A 24881-nucleotide genomic window follows, 5' to 3' on the forward strand; every position below is an offset into this window, starting at 1 on the left:
CGAGACCTGCTCGAGCTACTCTTTCTCGTGTGCTATCCGTTTGCTGACTCCTACCCCACCTGCATGCACATCCAAAGGGCAGCTTGCTAAGGCCGACTGGCAGCTTTTCTTCTCCCTAGCGACCTTTGACAAGATTTCCCCAGTTGTGATGACCAGGTGGAATATTTTACTGCTGCAGAACATTCCATTTTTCGCACTTCCTCTTTACCTCCCTGTGTCTCTGTCCCTTGGTGGACTGAGGCATGCCGTAACACACTTCGTGTGCGGAGACGTGCTCTCTGCGTTTTTAACTGTGATCTTACCATGCCAAGCTGCGTTTATTATAAACAGATGCGTGCGCAGTGTCATCGCATTCTTCGGGATAGCAAAAAAGCTATCTGGATTTTATGCACTAGTTATTTTAAGTTCCACCCCCTCCTCTGTAGTGAGGGCCAACCTCCGACAGCTATCTGGGACCAAGATCTATTCCCCAATTTCCAGCCTGACAGTAGCAGATGATGTCATTGTGGACCTTATTGCAATCTCCAACACCTTGGGCCACCATTTTCGGAAAATTAGAGCTGTTTCCACTATCACCCTGCCTTCCTCCTTCGTAAACGAGTGGAGGAGGCTCGGACGATATCCTTCTCTTCTCAGAATTTTGAATGCTACAATGTCACCTTTACTATGAGGGAGCTAGATCATACTCTCACCTCATCCCAATCCTCCGTGTCAGGGTGCAGACTCTGACATTCAGATTTCTCTTGCAGGGAAGCACTTTCTCCTTCATAAGTACAGCCACATCTGGGTAGAGGGCACGTTTCCCAGACATTGGTGTGAAGCCACTGTCATACCCATACCTAAGCCTGCTAGGACAAACACCTTCCATCTCTCTCACCAGCTGTGTTTGCAAGGTGATGGAACATATGATTCGAGCCTGGCTGGTTACTAACTACTGCACGGTGTGGATTTAGTGTGCAGTTCTGCAGTTGACCATCTTGTCACTTTGTCCACCCATGTCATGAATGGTTTTCTGCAGAAATCCCAAACTGTGGCCGTGTTTTTCAATTTGGAGAAAGCCTGTGACACCTGCTGGGGAACTGGTATCCTCCATAGTCTCTACAGGTGGCGCTTTCCTTGAGGAATTTTTAAAAGACTGAGTTTTCAAGGTATGTAAATGATTAATGGAAAATATCATATAAATATGTGAAACAAATACTAACAAAGAGATAGAGGGGCTGGCCAGTACTTACCTCAGTTCAGTACAGCTGATACATACACAAAACAGAACAGAAAATTTACATTCCTAGCTTTCGGAACTTTGTTCCTTCGTCAGGGGGGAGAGAGGGAAAGAAAGGGAAGAAGAGAAAGTGGATTCAGTTACTCACAACCCAGGTTATGAAGCAACAGGGAAAGGTAAACAGGGAGGGTAGCAAGGATGGAGGCATGGTTGTCAGAGGGAAGCCAAAGATATTCTACTGTAAGTACTGTGCCAGCTTCAGACCAAAGAGGATGCATACAGAAGTAAGGAGGTATATAGCATAAAGATAAACACAACTATGTAGGATGCATAGATGCGTGAATGGCTAAAGAGGAAAGGGAAAGAGGAGAAGACTGAAGAGTAAATGGGAGTGAGGTTGGTTAACGTAGGTTCAGTCCAGGGGGATGGCGGGATGAAAGGATGTGTTGGAGTGCAAGTTCCCATCTCCGCAGTTCTGAGGGACTGGTGTTGGGTGGGAGAAGCCAAATGGCACGTACGGTGTAGCAGGTTCCTAGGTCATTAGATTTATGCTGGAGGGCATGCTCTGCTACTGGGTATTGGACATCTCCTAGGCGGACAGTTCGTCTGTGTCCATTCATGCGCTCAGCCAGTTTAGTTGTTGTCATACTGATTTAAAAGGCTGTGCAGTGCAGGTATGTCAGCTGATAAATGACATGTGTTGTTTCACATGTGGCCCTGCCTTGAATTGAGTATGTTTTACCAGTAGCGGGGTTGGAGTAGGTGGTTTTAGGGGGTTGCATGGGACATGTTTTGCAGTGGGGTCGGTTACAGGGGTAGGAACCGCTGGGTAGAGAAGGTAGTCTGGGAATATTGTAGGGTTTGACAAGGATGTTACGAAGGTTAGGGGGCGACGAAAGGCAACTCTGGGTGGTGTGGGGAGAATTTTGTCAAGGGTGATCTCATTTGACTGATGACCATAGCTGTTAAGTCCTATAGTGCTCAGAGCCATTTTGATGATCTCATTTCAGGGCTTGACTTGAGAAAGTCATATCCCTGGCAGAGTAATTTGTTGATGTATTCGAGGCCAGGATAATATTGGGTGACAAGGGGGATGCTTCTCTGTGGTCTGGGGGTAGGAACATTGTTGTTGGACGGGGAGGAATGTATTGATCGGGAGATCTGTTTGTGGACAAGGTCTGCGGGATAGTTGCGGGAGAGGAAAGCACTGGTCAGGTTATTGGTGTAGTTGTTGAGGGATTCGTCACTGGAGCAGATACGTTTGCCACGAATACCTAGGCTGTAGGGAAGGGAGCGTTTGATGTGGAATGGATGGCGGCTATGAAAGTGAAGGTACTGTTGTTTGTTTGTGGGTTTGAGCAGGTCAACATCCAGGAAGGTGGCTTGGGTTTTGGAGAAGGACCAGGTGAAATTCACAGGGTGTATACGACCCAGGAGATCCGGGAAAAACCCGGGAATTTTTTCATCCGGGAGAAAACCGGGAAAAACCAGGGAATTTTTTAGAATTCCGGGAATTTTTCATTGTTTTAGTTTTCTGTTAAATTTTTGTAATTTTGACTGGTAAAAACCGATACTCTAACAATGGATATTACTGTATCCCGCTATTGCAGAATAACACTTCAACAATAAAATATAAACGAGAGAAAAAAAACGAAAATTACTTAAATTGCAAAGGAAATGCGCCATATACAACGACGACACGCAGTGCTCATGCAAGCGTGTGCCAACAGCAAAATCTGTCAAAGGCTTTAGGAAGACTATGCAATGCTTCATAACAACAAATTACCCCGATGAGCGTAAATTCACAACTGTTTACATTAGATTCATTTTAGCAGTTACGAGCGGGCTGTTGCGCATGCGCAGTTGAGTCGCGTTTGAGCAGTAGATTCTCCCGCTTCTAGCTACAGGAATGTAGTTGTTGACTGTGCAAGCAGTCGCAGCAAGCAGCTAGATGCTACCGGGAAAAGGGGGCGCCAAATTCATATTCTTGAGGAAAAAAAGCTCGATTCACAAAGCGCTTAGCATCCCGCGCACATTGGTCTATCGATTATTCATATGATTTTGAAACGTATCCATGTTGAACATTTTTGAACACGTTTTAAGTTGATTTCTGAATGAATCATAAGTTGACTTTTGAATGCATACATAGTGTAGGTGATGTCTGTCAGGAGGATCCTCGTTGCATCTAGAAATAAACTTTCCGCAGACAAAAGGAGATGGGGATATACGAGCTGAGCGGAGCAAAGCCGAACGGATGAATGCCAATCGTCGTCTGATTACGTGGTTGATTGGGTTTGCGAATGATCAGCGTTGTTATAATTACTAGCGAAATCCATAGAATCAGACTACCAGAATGGAAATAAACGACTAACAGGAATAACAGGTGAGAAAGATTACGTATTATCTTCTCGGCGTATCCAAGAAAATGAAATTTTGATAGAAAATTTTTGGTCAGATCGCTACACTAGTGAGGACCATTTGTACAGGCCCTGGCTAGCAGCCATTTCAGTTCTATTCTGGAAGTAACGCGGAAAACGTGTTGTACGAACATGTAACAATGCCTAACCGGAGAATAATCGCGGGATAACTAAACCTGTGATTCTGGCCGGGTTAGTGAAGTTAATCGGCGAACAGATTTTGACACTGGCAGGAATAGCTACAGAATTGGTGATGACAAGATTGTTTGTTAGAATGAGGAAGGAGAAGAAACAGGGACATCACACAAATTATGGAAGAATAAGTCAATTCCAAATTTATATAAAAATTTCGTAATGCTACTTTTCGATCTCATGCTTGAGACACTGGTGCGTATGAATGAAATGTGAAACTATTTCCTAACATAAAGCTTTTTATTTGTAGTAGGCCTCATAGGCATTTGATATTGGTACTTTGTGAATTACATTCTGTCATGTTATAAAAATGACCATTTCTGCCAAAACAGTCTCGTTTATTATATGTGTGTTACAAAATTGCTGCAATATTAGAAAGGCCTATTTTGTTTTATCTAGCAGATTGTGACAAAATAGTCGTAATCAGATTGAGAAACCACACCAGTCTTAGGTATTATTTGTATTAACAGTTTTTTCAGTATTAGACAACTACATTTCGATTTTTCATGAAGCAAAACGTTTGATGAACTTTGATGAGGTAATAGATTCTTTCGCAGAAAGGAAAGCACGCCATGTAAAGCTGTAGCAAGATTAGGTAGAAAAAAAATGCTAGGAGCTAATTGAACAAATATGTACTTTGTTTGGCCCTTGTCTCTATTAGTTTTATGTATCCTATATTTAATTTTATGCCACACAAAACAGCAAGTTGTTAGCTAATAGGCAATAAAGAGTGCAAATTTTCTGAAGAGTTCTTGTTCTCCCGATTACAAATAATCCCATTCGCTATTAATTGCGAGATTTTTTTAGAGGGCAGGCTGTCAAACCGGCTGATTCGGAGCAGGAGAAGCATCACAGGACATTTCAATTTCCACTGTCCTGAATATAGTTTGATGGCATCCATTACAAAATATACACGTTTCAATTCCACAGAGCGAAATACAGTGACGTGCGATACAAGAATGCTGACTGAAGAGACATGGCACTGCACTTTGGCTCACTTACGACCAAACAACATGTCTTACATTTCCTCGAACACATATGTTTTGTGTTTCAGACTTTTCAGAAAGATGTGCGTATTGACCCGGTTAGCAAATATCGTAGATCAGGGGCTGATGCGCAGAGCAGTCTGAGTTAGTGGGTAGTCTCCACGTGACCGGTGTTTACATTTAGTGATTTTGCTGTTTCTCCTACGTTTACTCTCACGTCAAATGAAAACAAAACGGATATCTGTGGCCGGGAGCTATCAAGTGAATCAAAATACATTCACATTATTATGGAAGGCTAAAATATGTAGTTAGTTTCAGATTTTATTTTATTTCGAACTTTCCTGACAGTGAAGTTATTTTTGTCTGTTTGCTAAAGAAATTTGACTTTTATTAACCTTTTCCGCAGAGGCAGTCAATGTATTTGAAACGAAGTATTTAATTCCACAGTACTGGCTAGTTTCAACTGTTCGCTGCATTTCAAGTGCATGTTTTCATCTTCTAGCACGTTTGTCATTATGCCATAATAAAGAACCAAACACGATGTAATACAGTACTGGTGCTCCAAGAAAATTTAAATCCCGAAAACCACACTGAAAAACTTAATATCAAGTCAAGGACTTCTTCAATGCGAATCTGGCCATAGGAATGTGCATTTTAAGTATGCACTTTAAATGTGCACATTTTAGTATGGTTCACGAAATTCCGATGCTCTTGGAGTATCCTCTGATGTCTTGTTTCTTTTATGACATAATGTATTATCTTTCAATGTTTTATGTGTACATACATACGGGCTTCCTACGTTATGGTAGCTGCACAAGCGCGGTGTCGCCTGTTATCTGCACTCTCAGGCAACTGCTGAAACGAACCTATTTCTAACAAGTCGCGGGAAAATATTGTGAATGGTGGTTTGAAAGGCGTTACTGTCAAAGTAAATATCCTTTTACGTAAGTTGAACTATGTACCATGAATTTCTTAAATCACAGAGCGTTTGACTCACACTTAAAAATCAACTCTTTGATGACGAGCCATTTAGAAGAATTTCAAACCCTGAAGATCAGACATTTATGTCACTATTAAAAATTTAACTGGCACATTTGTGTGATATATCTTAAAGTGTAACACGCGCAAAAAAGATCAACATTATATGCAAAAGCTTAGCTTCTCTTGCAGCTTATTAACCTTAGAGACCAATATTATATGTGAACGCTGTAGCAACACTATATATACTAATTTAAACCATTAACTTTCCCTGTTTGTGTGTTCATGCTACGTAACAGTGATGTTGCTGTTGGCTGACTAAGTCACGTGTCCCATGCTCGGAATATCCGCAGTCATCGGCTGGCGAGATCACATGACATGAGCTATAACTGGCTTACAGAAGCGCATCTCAATCTCGATTTCAGTGATTCGGAAAGTAACATACAGTGTTTGGTGGAATTCCAATGTATACTTTCGTAATACGAAACTACGCAGCGAACATTTTGTTGGTTTATTCCCTGAGTTTCGTTTTCTAAAGTGCCGGGAATTCAATGCCCATGTATAAAATCATAACCATTCAAAGGACTGATAAATTTCACAGGGAAAATATTTCACTTAACACGGAAAAAAGTGTTTTTTCAGCCGGGAGAAAGTGTATTTTTAACCGGGAAATCCGGGAATTTTTTTTCCTTGTCCACGTATACACCCTGAATTCAGATTCGAAAAGGAGTTAATGTTATGGAGGAAATTAAGGAGTGTTTCTTCACCATGAGTCCAGACCACAAAGATGTCATCTATAAACCTATACCAGGCCAGGGGAAGCAGCTGTTGGGTCTTCAGGAAAGCCTCCTTCATGCGGCCCATGAAGAGGTTGGCATAGGACGGAGCCATCCTGGTTCCCATGGCCATTCCCCTGATTTGTTTGTAGGTCTGGCCTTCAAAAGTGAAGTAATTATGGGTGAGGATGAAGTTGGTAAGTGTGATAAGGAACGAGGTTTTTGGAAGATCTTCGGATGGGCGCTGGGAGAGATAGTGCTCAAGGGCAGAGAGACCATGGGTATGTGGGATGTTTGTGTAAAGGGATGTAGCATCTATGGTGACAAGAAAGGTTTGAGGTGGGAGAGGAGTGGGAATGGATTTGAGGCGTTCTAGGAAGTGTTTTGTGTCTTTGATGTAGGATAGGAGTCTGCGGGTGATAGGTTGGAGGTGTTGGTCTACCAGAGCTGAGATACGTTCTGTTGGGGCTTTGAAGCCTGCTACTATGGGACGGCCAGGATTTGTGTGGGTTCTGCCTTGTCAGACACCTTTATCTAAAAAACTGGTGTGCCTCAGGGTTTCGTCTTCAACATTGTCCTCTTCGCTATTGCCATTAACCCTATAATGGCCTGTCTCCCACCGGGCATCTCTGGCTCCCTTTTTGTTGACGATTTTGCCATCCATTGCTGTTCTCCATGGACCTGTCTCATTGAGCAGAGTCTTCAGTGATGTCTCAATCATCTTTTGTCATGGAGCATCGACAGTGGCTTTCATTTTTCCACTCACAAAACCGTTTGCATGAATTTTTGTGGCGCAGTTGGTTCCTCCCAACATCTTTACATATTGGGCCTGTTGCTCTTCCATTCATTGAAATGCCGAAATTCCTGGGGCTCGATAGGAAACATTCTTGGTTCTCCCTTGTGTCCTCAATGGTACTTCGCGGGATGCAGATTGAACCACCCTCCTCCATTTGTACTGGTCCCTGTTTCATTCCAAACTAGACTATCGATGCTTTTTTTATGTATTTGCCCGTCTGTCCCTCTTACGCTGTCTCAATACTGTCCACCATCGCAGCATCCATTTGGCCACTGGCGCCTTTTACGCAGAAGCTGCTGGACTACCACTATCGTACTGCTGTGACTTTCTTCTTAGCAGGTGTGCATTCCGTATGTCTACCATGCATGGTCACCCATTCTATACCTCCTTCACCGAATCCTTTGATCACCAGTATGGGATGTGTCCCTCTTCTGTTACCTCCTGGACTTCGCTTTCAGCTCTTGCTCCGCCAGCTTAACTTCACACTATCTGCAACTTTCCCTGTGGGTGTGAACCCTTCACCACCTTGGCTTCATGCAACGGCCTGTGTTCACCTTGCCTTTCATTTGCTTCCTAAGGACACTACTCTAGCCTTACTGTATTGCCTTCAGTTCCATAACCTTTGCACAGAATTTTGTGATAGTACCTTTGTCAGGGTGTTTAAGGCCCGGGACAACTGGGAGATCCAGGAAAAACTCGAGAATTTTTCATTGTTTTAGTCTTCAGTTAGATTTTTGTAATTTTGGCTGGTAAGAACCAATATTCTCACAAAAGATATTACTGTATCCCGGTACTGCACAATAATACTGCAGCAGTAAAACATGAACAAGAGGAAAAAAGAAAATAAAACTTACGTTGCAAAGGAAATGTACCATATACAACAACAAAACGCAGTACTCATACCCCCCAGGGTGTCACAACTCTTGTGGATACGTGCCTTGGATTTAGGGTATGCAGGCCGCCCTTCCTCTCTATTACCACCGGGAGTCCGCTTCCGTCAACTGCTATGTTCTCTTTCCTTCCACTTTCCTAAAACTTTCTTGACAACTGGGGATACACCACCACCTTGGCTCCGCCCCCGGACCTGCCTGCTCCGTAGCATTTGTCAGCTTCCCAAGGTCCCCCCAGGGGGTCCAAAACTCTTGTGGATACGTGCGTAGCGAGCACGGGACCCCGAGCTAATGTGGCCCTCCTTCCGTTCCGGGCTGCATACCTTCCTTTTCCGCATCCCCCATCTTCGCCCCCCTCCCTCTCCTCACCTCCAGCTCTTTCCTTCCCTTTCTCCCTCTCTGGGAGTATGTTTTGTGCCTACGTCCGGAGACGGACGCTCGAAAATGTAACACATTCTTCACTTTCTCTGCTTGCATGTCTTCATCCTTCCTTTGTCCTTCTCTTTTCCTTACCTCTTCTCTTTACTCTTTTCTCCGCTGCGGCGTTTGAGACCTCTCTTCTTTCCTTTCCATTTCTTTGTTTTTCCCTTTCTCTTTTTTCCTCCTTGTGCGTGTCTGAAGGCCGACCCACGCATTTTCATGCATAGCCGGTGATGGGGTAACGCGTAATTCCCCGCCCTGGGTAGACAGGTAGGACACGTACGTACCCCCTGGTAACGGCCAGGCCCAGGGAGCGGTGATTATCGGAGCTGACACCTTCCGAAATTGCCGATTGGTCCCTCTGTCCGTTTCTCGGGAGGTGTGACCTGAGGTGTGAACAATCACCTAAGGCTGGAGTGCCCTCAGAGAGGGCCCCCACAAGGGAGGACCGCGCCATTGGAGACGCAGGTAATCATGGGGGATTCTTCCGCAATGGTTTCCTCATCTTCTACTATGTCTGCTCACAAGTGTAAGTTCAATGAGTCTCAGCCACAGACAGTTCTTCCATCGTTGCCACAGTTCCTTGTTGTTTCTCGGTCTGACGAAGGTCACGACTTCTCCACGGTCAACCCTTTCATTATTCAGAAAGGTATCGATGCAATTACCGGTCCTGTTAAGTCTTGTTCCCAATTACGAAATGGCACCTTGTTGTTAGAAACAGTCAGTGCCCTCCAGGCACAAAAATTGCTGCATACTTCACTGCTACACACCTTCCCTGTCTTGGTGGAAGCGCACCGCACTTTAAATTCCTCACGTGGGGTCGATCATACACACTCCCTCGACGGAATGTCCGACGAGGAAATTCAACACTACCTGTCTGACAAGGGCGTAACGGCTGTTCATAGTCATGAAAAGGGTTGACACGAACATCATTCCAACCCGCACTGTCTTCTTGACATTTGATGACAGAGTTCAACTCCCATCAAACATTAAAGCGGGCTATGAGATAATTTCAGTTCGCCCTTTCATCCCAAACCCTTCGTGTTGCTATCGGTGTCAGCGGTTCAATCATACCAGCCAGTCCTGTTCCAATCCGGCCAAATGTGTTACGTGTGGCAAGGATGCCCATGAGGGTGCTTGTCCACCTCCATCCCCTCATTGCATCAACTGTATGGGTGACCACGCTGCTTCCTCTCGAGATTGCCCCGTTTTTAAGGACGAAAAGGTCAATCAGGAAATCAGAGTGAAGGAAAAGGTGTCGACCTTTGCTGCTCGAAAATTATTCGCCAGTCGAAAGCTCACTGTGCCTCAGACAGGAAAATACAGCACTGTCCTTGCTTCTCCTCGGCCAGCAAAGGAGGCGGCCACGCAGACTTGCGACCTCACCTTTAGTGCCACGGTTGCCAGATCGGCCAGCGCAAAGATCGCCCGTTCAATCTCCCCACTTTCGCCTGCTCACTCTAGGGCTCACCCTTCATCGGGTTCTGCTAAATCTCGGGCCCAAAAGTCAGTCACCCGGGCTTCCAAAAAAGAGCCTATTCGTGAAGATTTTTTACGTACCCCAACTTCACAACCATCGTTTCCTCCTCCATCTAAACATCCTGTTTCCAAGAAGGCTAATAAGAAACCCAGTTCCTCTCCTTCTCCGCCACGGTGTGTCTCCCCCCCAGGGGGTCCACAACTCTTTTGTGGATACGTGCGTAGCGAGCACGGGACCCCGAGCTAATGTGGCCTTCCTTCCTTTCCGGGCTGCATACCTTCCCTTTCCGCATCCTTCCCCATCCCTATCTTCGCCCCTCCTCCCCTCACCTCTGGCTCTTTACTTCCCTTTCTCCCCATCTGGGAGTATGGTTTGTGCCTACGTCCGGAGACGGACGCTCGAAACTGTTCCAACTTCCTTGCTTTCTCCACTTGCAAGTCTTCGTCCTTCCTCTGTCCTTTTCTTTTCCTTTCCTCTTCTCTTTGCCCTTTTCTCCGCTGCGGCGTTTGAGACCCGTCTTCTTTCTTTTCCTCTTCTCTTTTTTCCTCCCTGTGCGTGTCTGAAGGCCGACCCACGCACCTCCATGCGTAGCCGGTGACGGGGTAACGCGTAATTCCCCGCCCCGGGTAGACAGGTAGGACACGTACGTACTCCCTGGTAACGGCCACGCCCAGGGAGGGGTGATGGGGTGATTACCCGAGCTGATACCTTCCGAAAGTGCCGATTGGTCCCTCCGTCCGTTTGTCGGGAGGTGTGACCTGAGGTGTGAACAATCACCTAAGGCGGGAGTGCCCTCAGTGAGGGCCCCCACAAGGGAGGAGCGCGCCATCGGAGACACCGGTAATCATGGGGGATTCTTCCGCAATGGTTTCCTCACCTTCCACTATGTCTGCTCACAAACGTAAGTATACTGAGTCTCAGCCACAGACGGTTCTTCCATCGTTGCCACAGTTCCTTGTTGTTTCTCGGTCTGACGAAGGTCACGACTTCTCCACGGTCAACCCTTTCATTATTCAGAAAGGTGTCGACGCAATTGCAGGTCCTGTAAAGTCTTGTTCCAGATGACGAAATGGCACCCTGTTGTTAGAAACACACAGTGCCCTCCAGGCACAAAAATTGCTGCGTACTTCTCTGCTCCACACCTTCCCTGTCCGGGTGGAACCGCACCGTACCTTAAATTCCTCGCGTGGAGTCGTTTATACACAATCCCTCGATGGATTGTCTGACGAAGAAATTCAGCACTACCTGTCTGACCAGGGCGTAACGGCTGTTCATAGAGTTATGAAAAGGGTTGACACGAACATCATTCCAACCCGCACTGTCTTCTTGACGTTTCACAAAGTTCAACTCCCATCGAAAATCAAAGCGGGCTATGAGATAATTTCCGTTCGCCCTTACGTCCTAAACCCTACGCGTTGCTATCGATGTCTGCGGTTCAATCACACCAGCCAGTCCTGTTCCAATCCGGCCAAATGTGTTACGTGTGGCAAGGATGCCCATGAGGGTGCTTGTCCACCTCCATCCCCTCGCTGCATCAACTGTATGGGTGACCACGCTGCTTCCTCTCGAGATTGCCAAGTTTTTAAGGACGAAAAGCTCATCCAGGAAATACGAGTGAAGGAAAAGGTGTCGACCTTTGCTGCTCGAAAACTATTTGCCAGTCGACAGCCCACCGTGCCTCAGACAGGAAAATACAGCACTGTCCTTGCTTCTCCTCGGCCAACAAAGGAGGCGGCCACGCAGACTTGCGACCTCACCTTTAGTGTCACGGTCGTCAGATCGGCCAGCGCAAAGATCGCCCGTTCAACCTCACCACTTATGCCTGCCCACTCTATGGCTCACCCTTCATCGGGTTCTGCTAAATCTCGAGCCCAAAAGTCAGACACCAAGCCTTCCAAAAAAGAGCATACTCGTGAAGAGTTTTTACGTACCGCAACTTCCCAACCATCGGTTCCTCCTTCATCTAAACATCATAATTCTAAGAAGGCTACAAAGAAACCCAGTTCCTCTCCTTCTCCGCCAAGGTGTGTCCCATCTACAGCACCACCTGGCGGAAATCGCCCTCGGCCGTCTTCTGTGTCGCCGAGGCGCACTGCTGGTGGCCGGTCAACCGGCCGATCGCTGGTGGCAGGAGCTGCTCCTGACCAACTTATGGATCAGGATCTTCTGCCTTCGGCTGACTGCCATTCCATGCTGTCGGTCGCTAGCTCCGAGCAACTTTGGTCACATTCCTCCATTTTCTGTTCACCCCATGTCCATTATCCACTGGAATATCCGTGGCATTCGAGCCAATAGGGATAAATTGTCAATCCTCTTACGATCCTACTCGCTGGTCATCTTCTGTCTTCAGGAAACAAAGCTGCGTCCCCATGATCGCTTTGTTCTCCCTCATTTTCAGTCGGTCCGATATGATCTCCCCTCTGTTGAAGGCTCTCCAGCCCATGGAGGACTCACGATTCTTCTCCATGATACTCTCCATTATCACCCAATCCCCTTAAACACTTCCTTCCAAGCTGTCGCCGTCCGTCTTTCCCTTTCTTTGTACTGTATACATTCCATCATCCACACCAATGGCACGAGCTGATCTCCTTCATCTTCTTGGTCAGCTTCCACCCCCCTATTTGCTGGTTGGGGACTTCAATGCCCATCACCCGCTTTGGGGATCTCCACATCCTTGTCCACGTGGCTCCATATTGCTAGACGTCTTCCACCAAGCGGATCTAGTTTGCCTCAACACTGGGGTCCCCACATTTTTGTCTGCCTCCACGACAACTTTATCTCATTTGGACCTTGTGGTCGGTACTGTTCCGCTAGCTCGGTGCTTCGAATGGTTCGCCCTTGATGATACACACTCGAGTGACCACTTTCCATGTGTCCTCAGACTGCAGCCTCAACTGCCATATATGCGCCCGCGACGCTGGAAGTTTGCCCAAGCCGATTGGACACTTTTTTCGTCTCTAGCGACATTCGATGACCGTCGCTTTCCCAGCGTCGACGATGAGGTCACACATATTACCGACGTTATTCTTACAGCTGCGGAACATTCAATACCACGCACCTCCGAATTGCCCCGGCGCCCCCCAGTTCCTTGGTGGAACGAGGCATGCCGTGCCGCAATATGTGAGCGGCGACGTGCTCTTCGCATTTTCCGTCACCATCCTACTTTGGCCAACTGTATCCGCTATAAGCAGCTCCGTGCGCGATGCCGTCACGTCATCCGCGATAGCAAGAAGGCAAGCTGGGAATTCTTTATTAGCTCATTTAACACCTTCACTCCCTCCTCGGAAGTTTGGAGTCGGCTTCGACGGTTCTCAGGCGCGCCTAGTTTCTCCCCGGTCTCTGGGCTCACTGTTGCGCATGACACATTAGTGGACCCCGTCGCAATTTCTAACTCGTTGGGTCAGCACTTTGCTGAGATTTCGAGCTCTTCAAATTACCCGCCAGCGTTTCTCCCGAAGAAACGTGCAGCAGAAGTGCGACATCTTGCTTTCTCCTCTCAAAATCACGAAAGCTACAATGCTGTTTTCTCCATGCGGGAACTCCAACATGCCCTCTCTTCTTGTCGCTCCTCCGCCCCAGGACCGGATGGTATCCATGTCCAAATGTTGCTGCATTTATCAACCCATAGTCTGCGTTACCTCCTTTGCCTTTATAATCGAATTTGGACTGACAGTACCTTTCCCAGACGGTGGCAGGAAGCTATTATCGTTCCCGTTCCGAAACCTGGAAAGGACAAACATCTCCCCTCTAGCTATCGCCCCATTTCTCTCACGAGTAGTGTCTGTAAGGTTTTGGAGCGTATGGTGAATTACCGTTTAGCTTGGTGGCTGGAATCCCGCAGTCTTTTAACATCAGCCCAATGCGGATTTCGGAAGCATCGTTCTGCAGTTGACCATCTTGTTGCTCTCTCCACTTATATCATGAACAATTTTCTCCGGAAACGCCAAACGGTAGCAATAGTTTTTGATCTGGAGAGAGCATACGATACCTGTTGGAGGACAGGCATCCTCCGCACACTGTTCTCTTGGGGCTTTCGAGGCCGGCTGCCCCTTTTTCTTCGCGAATTTATGGCAGAGCGCACTTTTAGGGTGCGGGTGAACACTACTCTCTCCTGTACTTTCTCCCAAGAAAACGGGGTACCCCAGGGATCCGTGCTGAGTGTTGTACTGTTTGCCATCGCCATAAATCCAATTATGGATTGTGTCCTTCCTGATGTCTCGGGCTCCCTCTTTGTGGACGATTTTGCGATCTACTACAGCTCTCAACGGACCAGCCTTCTTGAACGACGTCTTCAAGGATGTCTCGATCGCCTCCACTCTTGGAGCATAGAAACTGGCTTCCGTTTCTCACCCAGTAAGACCGTTTGTGTCAATTTTTGGCGACGTAAGGAGTTTCTTCCGCCCTCCTTACATCTAGGTCCAGTCAACCTTCCGTTTTCAGACGTCGCTAAATTCTTGGGTCTTATGTTTGACAGAAAACTGTGCTGGTCCTCCCACGTTTCCTATCTTTCGGCTCGCTGTCTGCGATCGCTTAACACCCTCCGTGTCCTGAATGGTACCTCCTGGGGAGCGGACTGCGTGGTCCTTCTCCGCCTCTATCGCGCCTTAGTGCACTCGAAATTGGACTATGGAAGCATAGTCTACTCCTCTGCTCGGCCGTCTATTCTTCGGCGTCTCGACTCTATCCACCACCGTGGATTACGTTTAGTGTCTGGAGCTTTTTACACCAGCCCTGTGGAAAGCCTTTATGCTGAGACTGCTGAACCTCCGCTGTCCAATCGGCGAGCAGTCCTCCTGAGTCGTTACGCTAGCCATCTGTCTTCCATGCCTGCTAATCCAGCCCATGACCTTTTTTTTCGACGCCTCCTTTGATGTAGGGTATGCAGGCCGCTCCTCCTCCCTACTACCCCCGGGAGTCCGCTTCCGTCAACTGCTCCATTCTCTTTCCTTTCGCTTTCCTAAAACCTTCTTGACAACTTGGGGTACAGCACCGCCTTGGCTCCGTCCCCGGATCTGCCTGCTCCGTGACCTTTGTCAATTTCCCAAGGATGGTACCCCTAACTTGTTTATCGTCGGGCATTTGCTGCTCTATGTGCACAAATGACGGACGCCACATTTATTTACACCGACGGCTCGAAAACATCGTTAGGTGTAGGAAGTGCCTATATTGTTGGCGACACCCCAAATCACTTTCGGCTTCCCGACCAGTGTTTGGTTTATACTGCGGAGCTTTACGCTGTTCTCCAGGCTGTCCACTACATCCGCCGCCATCAGCGGATACAGTACGTTATTTGCTCCGATTCTCTCAGCTCTCTCCTCAGTCTCCAAGCTCTTTACCCTGTGCACCCTCTGGTCCACCGGATGCAGGACTGCCTGCGCTTGCTCCACCTGGGGGGCGTCTCGGTGGCGTTCCTCTGGCCCCCGGGACACGCTGGTATCTGTGGGAATGAGGCGGCCGATATAGCGGCCAAGGCTGCAGTCTCTCTTCCTCGGCCAGCTATTCAGTCGCTTCCCTTCACCGATCTACGGAGCGGTTTATGTCGCCAAGTTGCTCATTTATGGCATGCGCATTGGTCAACACTTTCCCGTAATAAATTGCGGGAAGTGAAAGCCCTTCCTTGCGCTTGGACCTTTTCCTCCCGAACGCGTCGTCGGGAGGAGGTAATTTTAGCTAGACTCCGGATAGGGCACTGTCTTTTTAGCCATCGACATCTTTTAAGCGGCGATCCTCCCCCACTCTGTCCCCACTGCTTTCAGCTGTGGACAGTAAGACACCTTTTAATTGAATGCCCCTATTTTAATCCGTTACGCTCCCGTCTACAGCTATCGCCTGATCTATCGTCGATTTTAGCAGATGACACGCGCTCAGCCGACCGCGTTCTCCAGTTTATTAGTGACAGTGAAATGACGTCAGTCATTTGAAGCTTTTTTTGGGGACAACCACCCCCTTTCTGTAGTGGATTTTTAAGCATTTCTTCTATTTTTAGTTTCTCCAATTTTATGACTTTGTTCCCATTGCTGCTGGTTTTCAATTTCGGTTTTTTATTGTCTTAAGTCACGGGCTGGGCACTAATGACCATAGAAGTTTTGTGCCCTAAAACCAAAAACCCCCCACGGTGTGTCTCTTCAACAGCACCACCTGGTGGTAGCCGCCCTCGGCCCTCTTCTGTGTCACCGAGGCGCACTGCTGGCGGCCGATCAACCAGCCGATCGCTGGTGGCAGGAGCTGCTCCTGAATAACGTATGGATCAGTATCTTCTGCCTCCGGCTGAATGTCGTTCCACGCTGTCGGTCGCAAGCTCTGAGCAGTCGTTAAGTTGACAGCAGCCTTCGTCACATTCTTCCATTTTCTGTCCACCCTATGTCAATTATCCATTGGAATATCTGTGGCATTCGAGCCAATCGGGATGAATTGTCCATCCTCTTAAGATCCTACTCGCCGGTCATCTTCTGTCTTCAGGAAACAAAGTTGCGTCCCCAGGACCGCTTTGTTTTCCTCCGTTTTCAGTCAGTCCGGTTTGATCTCCCCTCTGTTGAAGGCATGCCAGCACATGGAGGACTCATGATTCTTCTCCATGATACTCTCCATTATCACCCAATCCCCTTAAACACTTCCTTCCAAGCTGTCGCCGTCCGTCTTTCCCTTTCCGGATACACGTTCTCTCTTTGTACTGTATACATTCCATCGTCCACACCAATGGCACGAGCTGATCTCCTTCATCTTCTTGGTCAGCTTCCGCCCCCCTATTTGCTGGTTGGGGACTTCAATGCCCACCACCCGCTTTGGGGATCTCCACATCCTTGTCCTCATGGCTCACTATTGATAGACGTCTTCCACCAAGTGGATCTTGTTTGCCTCAGCACTGGGGACCCTACATTTTTGTCTGCCTCCACGACAAATTTCTCTCATTTGGACCTTTCGGTCGGTACTGTTCAGTTAGCTCGACACTTCGAATGGTTTGCTCTTGCTGATACACACTCGAGTGACCACTTTCCATGTGTCCTTCGCTTGCAGCCACAACTGCCATATATGTGCCCACGACACTGGAAGCGTGCCCAAGCCGACTGGACACTTTTTTCGTCTCTAGCGACATTCGATGACCATCACTTTCCTAGCGTCGCTGATGAGGTCTTTCATATTACAGAAGTTATTCTTATAGCTGCGGAATGTTCAATACCTCGCACCTCCGAATTGCCCCGGTGCCCCCCAATCCCTTGGTGGAACGAGGCATGCCGTGACGCAATACATGAGCGGCTACGTGCTCTTTGTGTTTTCAGACACCATCCTACTTTGGCCAACTGTATCCGCTATAAACAGTTCTGTGCACGATGCCGTCGCGTCATCTGCGATATCATGAAGGCAAGCTGGGACTTCTTTACTAGCTCATTTAACACCTTCACTCCCTCCTCGCACATTACAAATGTCTGCTTGTGTCTGTGTATATGCGGATGGATATGTGTGTGTGTGCGAGTGTATACCCGTCCTTTTTTTCCCCCTAAGGTAAGTCTTTCCACTTCCGGGATTGGAATGACTCCTTACCCTCTCCCTTAAAACCCACATCCTTTCGTCTTTCCCTCTCCTTCCCTCTTTCCTGACGAAGCAACCGTTTGTTGCGAAAGCTTGAATTTTGTGTGTGTGTTTGTTTGTGTGTCTATCGACCTGCCAGCACTTTTGTTTGGTAAGTCTGATCATCTTTCTTTTTAGATATATTTTTTCCACGTGGAATGTTTCCCTCTATTATATATAATTCCACAAACCAAATAATTGTACTAAGGGATGATATTTTATCATAAATGTGGTTCTACCTAATCTGTTGTCGTCGTAGTCCGTTTCGATTTATTGGGACGAGCAGGCGATTATATTGGTAGGTTGGTAAACATCGCAGGCGAAATCTTGTGTTGGCTGCATTGCTTGATTCTAAACTTGTGGCGGATTGTGTTGAATGTGGTGGAGAGAGTTGTTTACATTGTGTTAGCTGATGTGTTAATACAAGTATCTGCACCTGTGGTTTAAGGTATACCACTCATTTAATTTTATACAATGAAAAATCCGAGATGTTGAGTCGTAGAAAGGCACAAAAAGGACTTTCGGCCAACAAGGACTTTGTCATTTAATTTTGCTACTTATTTTTTAGAAATTGTAAAAAAGATACGAATCTGAAATTGAGACCAAAAATAATAGTTTAATGTATCATTTCTGTAACTGCACCATTTCTCTTGTGTGCACAAACAGACTAGACAGTGGACATTCTAAACTGAGAATTGGGAAACTGCATTGTTTACATAGTAGAGAGACTTAAAATTAACTACATAACTAATCAGAAACATTTTTGAGCTGTAGTTCCATCTTTTTTGAGACAGAACTGCATTACATCAATAATCAAAGTACTAAAATTCATTCATGTTTAGTTTATTGCGCGGTTTTTAATTTTGAATAACTGCACTTTTTTTATTTTTTGAACTCTCACCACTATCCTTTTCGAGTAGATAACTTACCACATAATTTCACTGTTAATTGTAAAGGCCTGTTTAAACTCGTTTTCCAAGAAGACATCAGTATTATTATTTGTTGAATCTCTGTTTCAGAGGAACCCAGTGAAAATTACTGGAAGGTACTGGCAGAGAGGAGGCGTGTAGCTCTTGAGGATGCTTTAAAGGAGAACGAGTTGTTGCACCAGAAGATATCTATTCTGGAGGAGGAGAAAGAAGTGTGTGAAGCAATGTTGGAAGAAACTAAGACCTTGGTTGATACTTTCAAGGTAATGATAATAAATTGTATAATATGCATTGAAAATGAAAGTTGTGTTGTCAGAAGTGTTATGCATGTAAAGCAGTAAGTAGACAAAAGTTTTTATTTGAGAAGGAAAGAACTGAAAATTCTCACCTTTTTCAGCTGTAGCAGGCTGAATGTGGGTGTAAACAGATTCTCTGTGTAAATTCGGCTGCTGTTAAATTATAGTCCCAACTTTCCATTAATAGGCCATTGTTTGGTGATGAAACTGTAATCAATATACATGTTAGTTGGCCAGAAAATGCGTAACTTTCAATTGACAAAATTTGAAATACAAATGGACTGCTGGTATTCAGTAAACGACAGTGGTCTAGATAATGAGGAATTCTTAGCCAAGTTGAATTTATTGGAGAGTCAGGAAATTTTGAGGAACTCTGGTAATTTTGAATGAGTGCCAATGTAGAAAAAGATAAAGTGTGAAAGAAAACACAAGACTGTGTAAAAGATGCCATAAAATGTAAAAGATAAGTTAGAAATGAAAAGTCAGAGAGGAAATGGTGACAGAAGAGTGGGAGACTGAAAGGAAGGTAGAAAAAATTCAAACTGGTTACATGCTGAAGCAGAAATCAGACACAGGGTTAACATTTCAGTTGCTGTGTCAAACACTGGCTTTTCATTTGTTATTCCACCCATCTGCTCTTGGTGCCTTATGTTTAGGTTGAGTCAGTTTTCATTGAACTGCACTCAAGATATTGTGTTCATTGCTTTCATAAGTAATAGAAACATAAGATTCTTCTCAGTAGTTCAGTGTCCCTTTATAGGCTTTGACTCCGGTAGCTGCTGTTCTACGTGAATTACCCACTGTAGTAAGTCAAGAAATGGATAAGTATGTCACTATTTAAGCAGCTATTTTTGATCATTCATTGTGACCTTCTATTAGTTATGAAACAGTTTGCATTGTTTCACTGCCAGTGAGGATGTTACAGCCTAGATTGCAGTATCTGTAGTTTTTTAGTTCAGTATGTCCAGTTCTGTCACAACTAGAAAAATCTAAGATACTAGACAAAATTTTTTGCGATTCACCTTACTTTTGTTGAATCCGTATCATGAGCTGTAGGATTCTTTTTAAATACTATGCAGCTAGTTCAATAGGTATTTTGAAAGCCATGTGCAATGTAAGTTGATACTGTGGAGATTGCAATATGTGGAGGTATTGATAGAAATTGTTTGATATTGATTTGTTTTTTGCTAGTTACTAACCTTATTTAGCATTGTGTAGTAGTATTATGTAATTTCTAAAAACAAGGCTTCTGTTTTGATTATATAAAACCATTCGGATTGTCTTTACCACTGCAGTACCTTGAGGGAGGCAGAAAGAGCTCTTGACATTCCCCATGCCAAGTTCCTATTGTAAATGCTCATTTTCAAAAACACATTACATTAATCTTAATTATTACACTGTGTAAATGTATTTTCCTGGTTTCCATGATTAAAAGTAACAACTATGCATTAACTTCCTGCACTTATGGAGAGGAGACTGTATATAGCAACAGCACATGTTACATGCATGAAGCATAACTAAAATCTAAAACATTGCTTTTTGAAATAGTAACACTACACCAAGATCATAGAGAGAACAATTCCTAGTCTGTAATATATACTAAGTGGAAGTAATATATCTAGTGTTCTTGGTGTCCTGTGTAGTGGTTTGTCAAGGGGATTCAGAATTACTCTTTGTGCACTGGAAATGGCAATGTGTCTGAAATTATTTCTTTGATTCACTTATGCTTAACTTGTATTTTCTGCTGCAGATATCTGTAGAACCTTTCACGTTTGTCCATTTTAGAACAATAATTTGGCCACATACAACCTTCAGATCCAACAAGGCTGTGTGCCAGAACACATTAGAAATATAGTAACTTTCCAAAGACATAAGCCCTGCAGTTAGTCCTTTCAGAGCAAAAAGCTAAAGATCTTCAAACAGTTTTTGTCCTTCGACAATAAAGGATTGTTAAGTTGACTTAATATATGTCGAGTTTAACTCTTTGTACTTCACATAAAAGTATCACTTCAGCAGAAATGATCAGTATTGATGTTAATCAGTGTTCATCTGGAGAAAAGTTTGTGTCAGTTGCTGTCAAGTGTCCTATTAATTCTGTAACTACTGTATGAATTTTCTCTTTAAAAGAAAATTGGCTCTTAACAACTAATTCGTCTTCTCCTTATCATTCTCTCACTTCCACCCCACATCCCACCTCCCTTACCTGTCTTTTGACTAGCTGGTTGCAAACTGCACACAAAGTGTGCTAACCTCTTCACTTTCATCCTATGTCCTAAGTTATTTTTTTGGATGCTTTCTATTCCCCTACAGTATTTACCACCCTGTACAGCTCTCTTAGGTACTGTGGAAGTTATTTCCTGATGTCTTCACACATGCCCTATCATGCTGCCCCCATTTCTTATCAGCGCTTTCGCATTTCTTCCTTTCTTCAGTTCTGCAGAGAATTCCTTATGTGCAGTGAATTCCTTATCAGTATACCTATTTTTCAACATCCTTTCATAGCACCACATTTCAAATACTTCGATTCTCTTCTTTCCAGGTTTTCCTGTAGTCCCTGACTCACTATCATTCAATCCTGCCCTGCAAACATATATTCTCGGAGATTTCTTCCTTGTGTTAAGGCCTATGCTTAATACTAGTAGACTTGGTTTGGACAGGGATGCACCATTTTCCTATGCCAGTTCACCTTTTATGTGCTTGCTTTGTCAGCACATTTGATTCACTCCCAAAGAAGCAAAATTTCTTCACTTTGACTACTTAATGGTCAGTTTTTACATTAATTTATGGCTAATCTGCTGGTACTCCGTTACTGTAGTCTTCCATGACTTGACATTCAGACCACAGAGTGTGCTCATTAGGCTTCATTCAGTTCAGGATGTCCTGTATTTATTCCTCACTTCCATTAGGGATAATCAATATTATCAGTGAATCGTATCATTGATATTCTTTTAGCTTGTATTATAACCTCACTCCTGGATTTGTCTTTTATTTCCATCATTGTTTCTTAGACGTGTAGGTTGAATAGAAAGAGCGAGGGACTGCTTCACTGTGTTTACACCTTTTTTAATCTGATCTTTTTCGTCTTTTACGCTTAAAATTCCCTCTTGGTTCCTACACTGCCTGGAAAAAAGTGAAACACACAGAAATGGAGAGTAAATGAAATGAAAACTTCACAGGTTGAGAGGGGATGTGATGTTATTTCATCAGTTACAAAATTGAATCAAATTTATAAAAAACTTGCAGTAAAAGCATCGTTTGTTGGTATGATATTGGACCTCAGCCGTGTGGTCTGAGGCATCTTGTTACGGTTCGCGCAGCTCTCCCCATTGGAGGTTTGACTCCTCCCTTGGTCATGTATGTGTGTGTGTGTGTGTGTGTGTGTGTGTGTGTGTGTGTGTGTGTGTGTGTGTTGTCTTTAGCATAAGTTATATTAAGTAGTGTGTAATTTGGCCTGGATGCTTGCACAGATTCAGTTGTGAAGCGTGTCATAAGGCTGTCATATACTGTAAGGAAGCAAGCTGGCCCACAAATGTGTAACTTATCATTGATGTCAGGGATACTGGCTCTGGAACAGGGTTGATGTCTGGTTTGTCCCATACATTTTTTGTTGAGGTCAGATCTAGGGATCTTGCTAATCAGATGATCACCTCAGCATCTCACACGGTTAATAGAAACGTGTTCCATTGTGGGTGAGTGTTGTCCTGTTGAAATATGACATTACAATACCGTTGCACAAGAAAATGCAGTATGCACGGTGTTCGTGATGTACTATTGTCCCATCAGAATTTCATAAGTTCCTACCAGCTGTGACCTGAAGTCTTATTCAGTAGCTCCCCAAACCATGGCACCAGGAGTGATACGGCTGTGCTTATCCAAAACAATGTTGTGGGGAGTCCATTTCTTGGATGGCAGGTGCAGATCTTAAGGGGACGTGCTTGGTGCACAATATGGCATTTCTCCCTTGTGATGATCAAACACGAGACCTCAACTATGAGAATGTCTGCCCTCTTGTTCCCATACAGTCCAGCATCAGGACACTGTCACTGAATGGGCCACAGGTCTGGATGGTCTGACCAACCGGCCAAATGGAGATCCACAGTGAGGGACCTTTCAACCCAACTCTGTGAGGTGACGGTAATGCTGTCTCACATTATTACACTACATCTCCATGTCCTTCAGTTATCATTCAACATCTGATACTCACACCCCTTTTATATCTAACCAGGCCTAATAATAATAATAATAATAATAATAATAATACTAAACATGAACAACATGAATGGACTGTGGTGGTCATTTTAGATGTCGCAGAGAATTCCAACTCTAAATCATTTACATAGTCGCTAGTGGTGTGCATATGTACAACATGACACTGATATCCGATCGTGTCTTCAAGGTGCTTCACATTTTATGTCAGGTCATGTAGATTCTGAATTACGTGTCTCATAGACAATTGGATTTGTGAACAGAAAACACTCTCTCTTTACTTAAAACTTGTTCTCTCTCTCTCTCTTTCTCTCCCCAATGTGAATTACATGTAATGTAGTTGAGATGTCCACACATGATTTAATTGTGGCCTCCAGTAACACTGCACTAGATTAAATATAATAATTGTACATCTCCCTGTGAGAAAGTTTATCTATAATTCAGATTAAAATATTGGTTACATTTTAAATATTTGTTCTTTCAGGAAATAATCAATGACAGTGGTAATGTTTCAATTGAAGATGATGACCAGTAGGAGAAAAGAAGACTTTACCTGATCATGGAGTTATTTGCATGACTGTAACACTGTCTTGATTTGCTGCCTACTTTACACTGAAATTAATAAGAGCTCCTCTAAATTTGCACTGTTTGCATTATGTAAAGATTGTCATGAACTCGTTAAGTTTCATCTACTAGCCTATCAAGATAGTTGTTCACATTCTTTTAATTTCTGATGATCATTGTGGTGTATTATTTAATTGGTGTTGTGATAGTTTTATTAACCAGTTTCATCTCATATTTGTGTGATTCTCATACTTCATTTATTGCATAATTGCTCCAGTATCTCAGCGTACATTTACATGAATACAGGTTGTATGGGAAAGATACAAAGCTGTGCAGTTATCAACATGTATTTTCTTAGCAGAATGCAAGACATCTTACATGACAGCAATCAAAGCACTTTGTCTGATTGTACAGCGTACCATTTGAGAAGTTATGGTCTTTGTTTCAAGCATGTGTCATAACTGACTGCAAGTATCCTTCTGTTTTAGAAGTTGTGGCATACAAGCACTATTATTTGTCACATTAGTTACAGTTAATTGTAAAGGTTGTTATTTTATGACAGCAGTAATGATTTCTTTTAAAATTGGCCAATCTGAATATAATTACTTACAGGAAGTAATTTTGTAAATAATCACATTAGCACAATTTTTATTTTGTGCAGATAATTACAAAATAATTTTGAAATTATTGCTGTACGTGAGAAGTCAATTGGAATGTGCTGAGGTGATTTGGGGTGCATTAGTGGTGTATTGTATGAGTGCACACAATATTTATTAAATTATGACTGAAGGATGCAACTTTCCTGATGTAACCTTTGAAAGGATGAGACTGAAAAATGAGTCTTATGTATTGATGTGTGAAATTTGAGTGAAAATATACCAGAAAAGTACAAAACTGATGTAACAATGGACTTTTATTTTACTTGATTGTGTCAAAAGAAAAATCCACTATAAAGTTGAGACAGAATTGCTGGCCATCACTGAATTTTAGGAGGAGAAATCTGTCTGCTACTGTCCTCAGTACAGGTGGGTCCCTCTAATCCTGGTGTCATTGGACCTTCCCTTGCTTTTTAACCTTTTTCAATGTATCCCTCTGTCCTTCCTGGGGAAGCAAGTAATGCTTCTGAAAAGTAGGATAGTTTGTGTACTTATATTTGTCTATCAGCA

The 24881-nt window shown here is 44.4% G+C and overlaps 1 protein-coding gene across 2 annotated transcripts in view; it reads left to right on the plus strand.

The window, feature by feature from the left end:
- The window catches only part of LOC126164596 (geminin), a 37160-nt gene extending 12547 nt beyond the window's left edge, over positions 1–24613 (plus strand). For both annotated transcript variants that reach the window (XM_049920254.1, XM_049920255.1), the window contains 2 exons: positions 18740–18912; positions 23636–24613. In XM_049920254.1, the coding sequence (XP_049776211.1) occupies positions 18740–18912; positions 23636–23686 (224 nt within the window). In that variant the 3' untranslated portion in view covers positions 23687–24613. The remainder of the gene's footprint in view (positions 1–18739; positions 18913–23635) is intronic.
- The last annotated feature ends 268 nt before the right edge of the window (positions 24614–24881 follow it).

Source organism: Schistocerca cancellata, chromosome 1, assembly GCF_023864275.1.
Source record: "Schistocerca cancellata isolate TAMUIC-IGC-003103 chromosome 1, iqSchCanc2.1, whole genome shotgun sequence".
Taxonomy (NCBI): domain Eukaryota; kingdom Metazoa; phylum Arthropoda; class Insecta; order Orthoptera; family Acrididae; genus Schistocerca; species Schistocerca cancellata.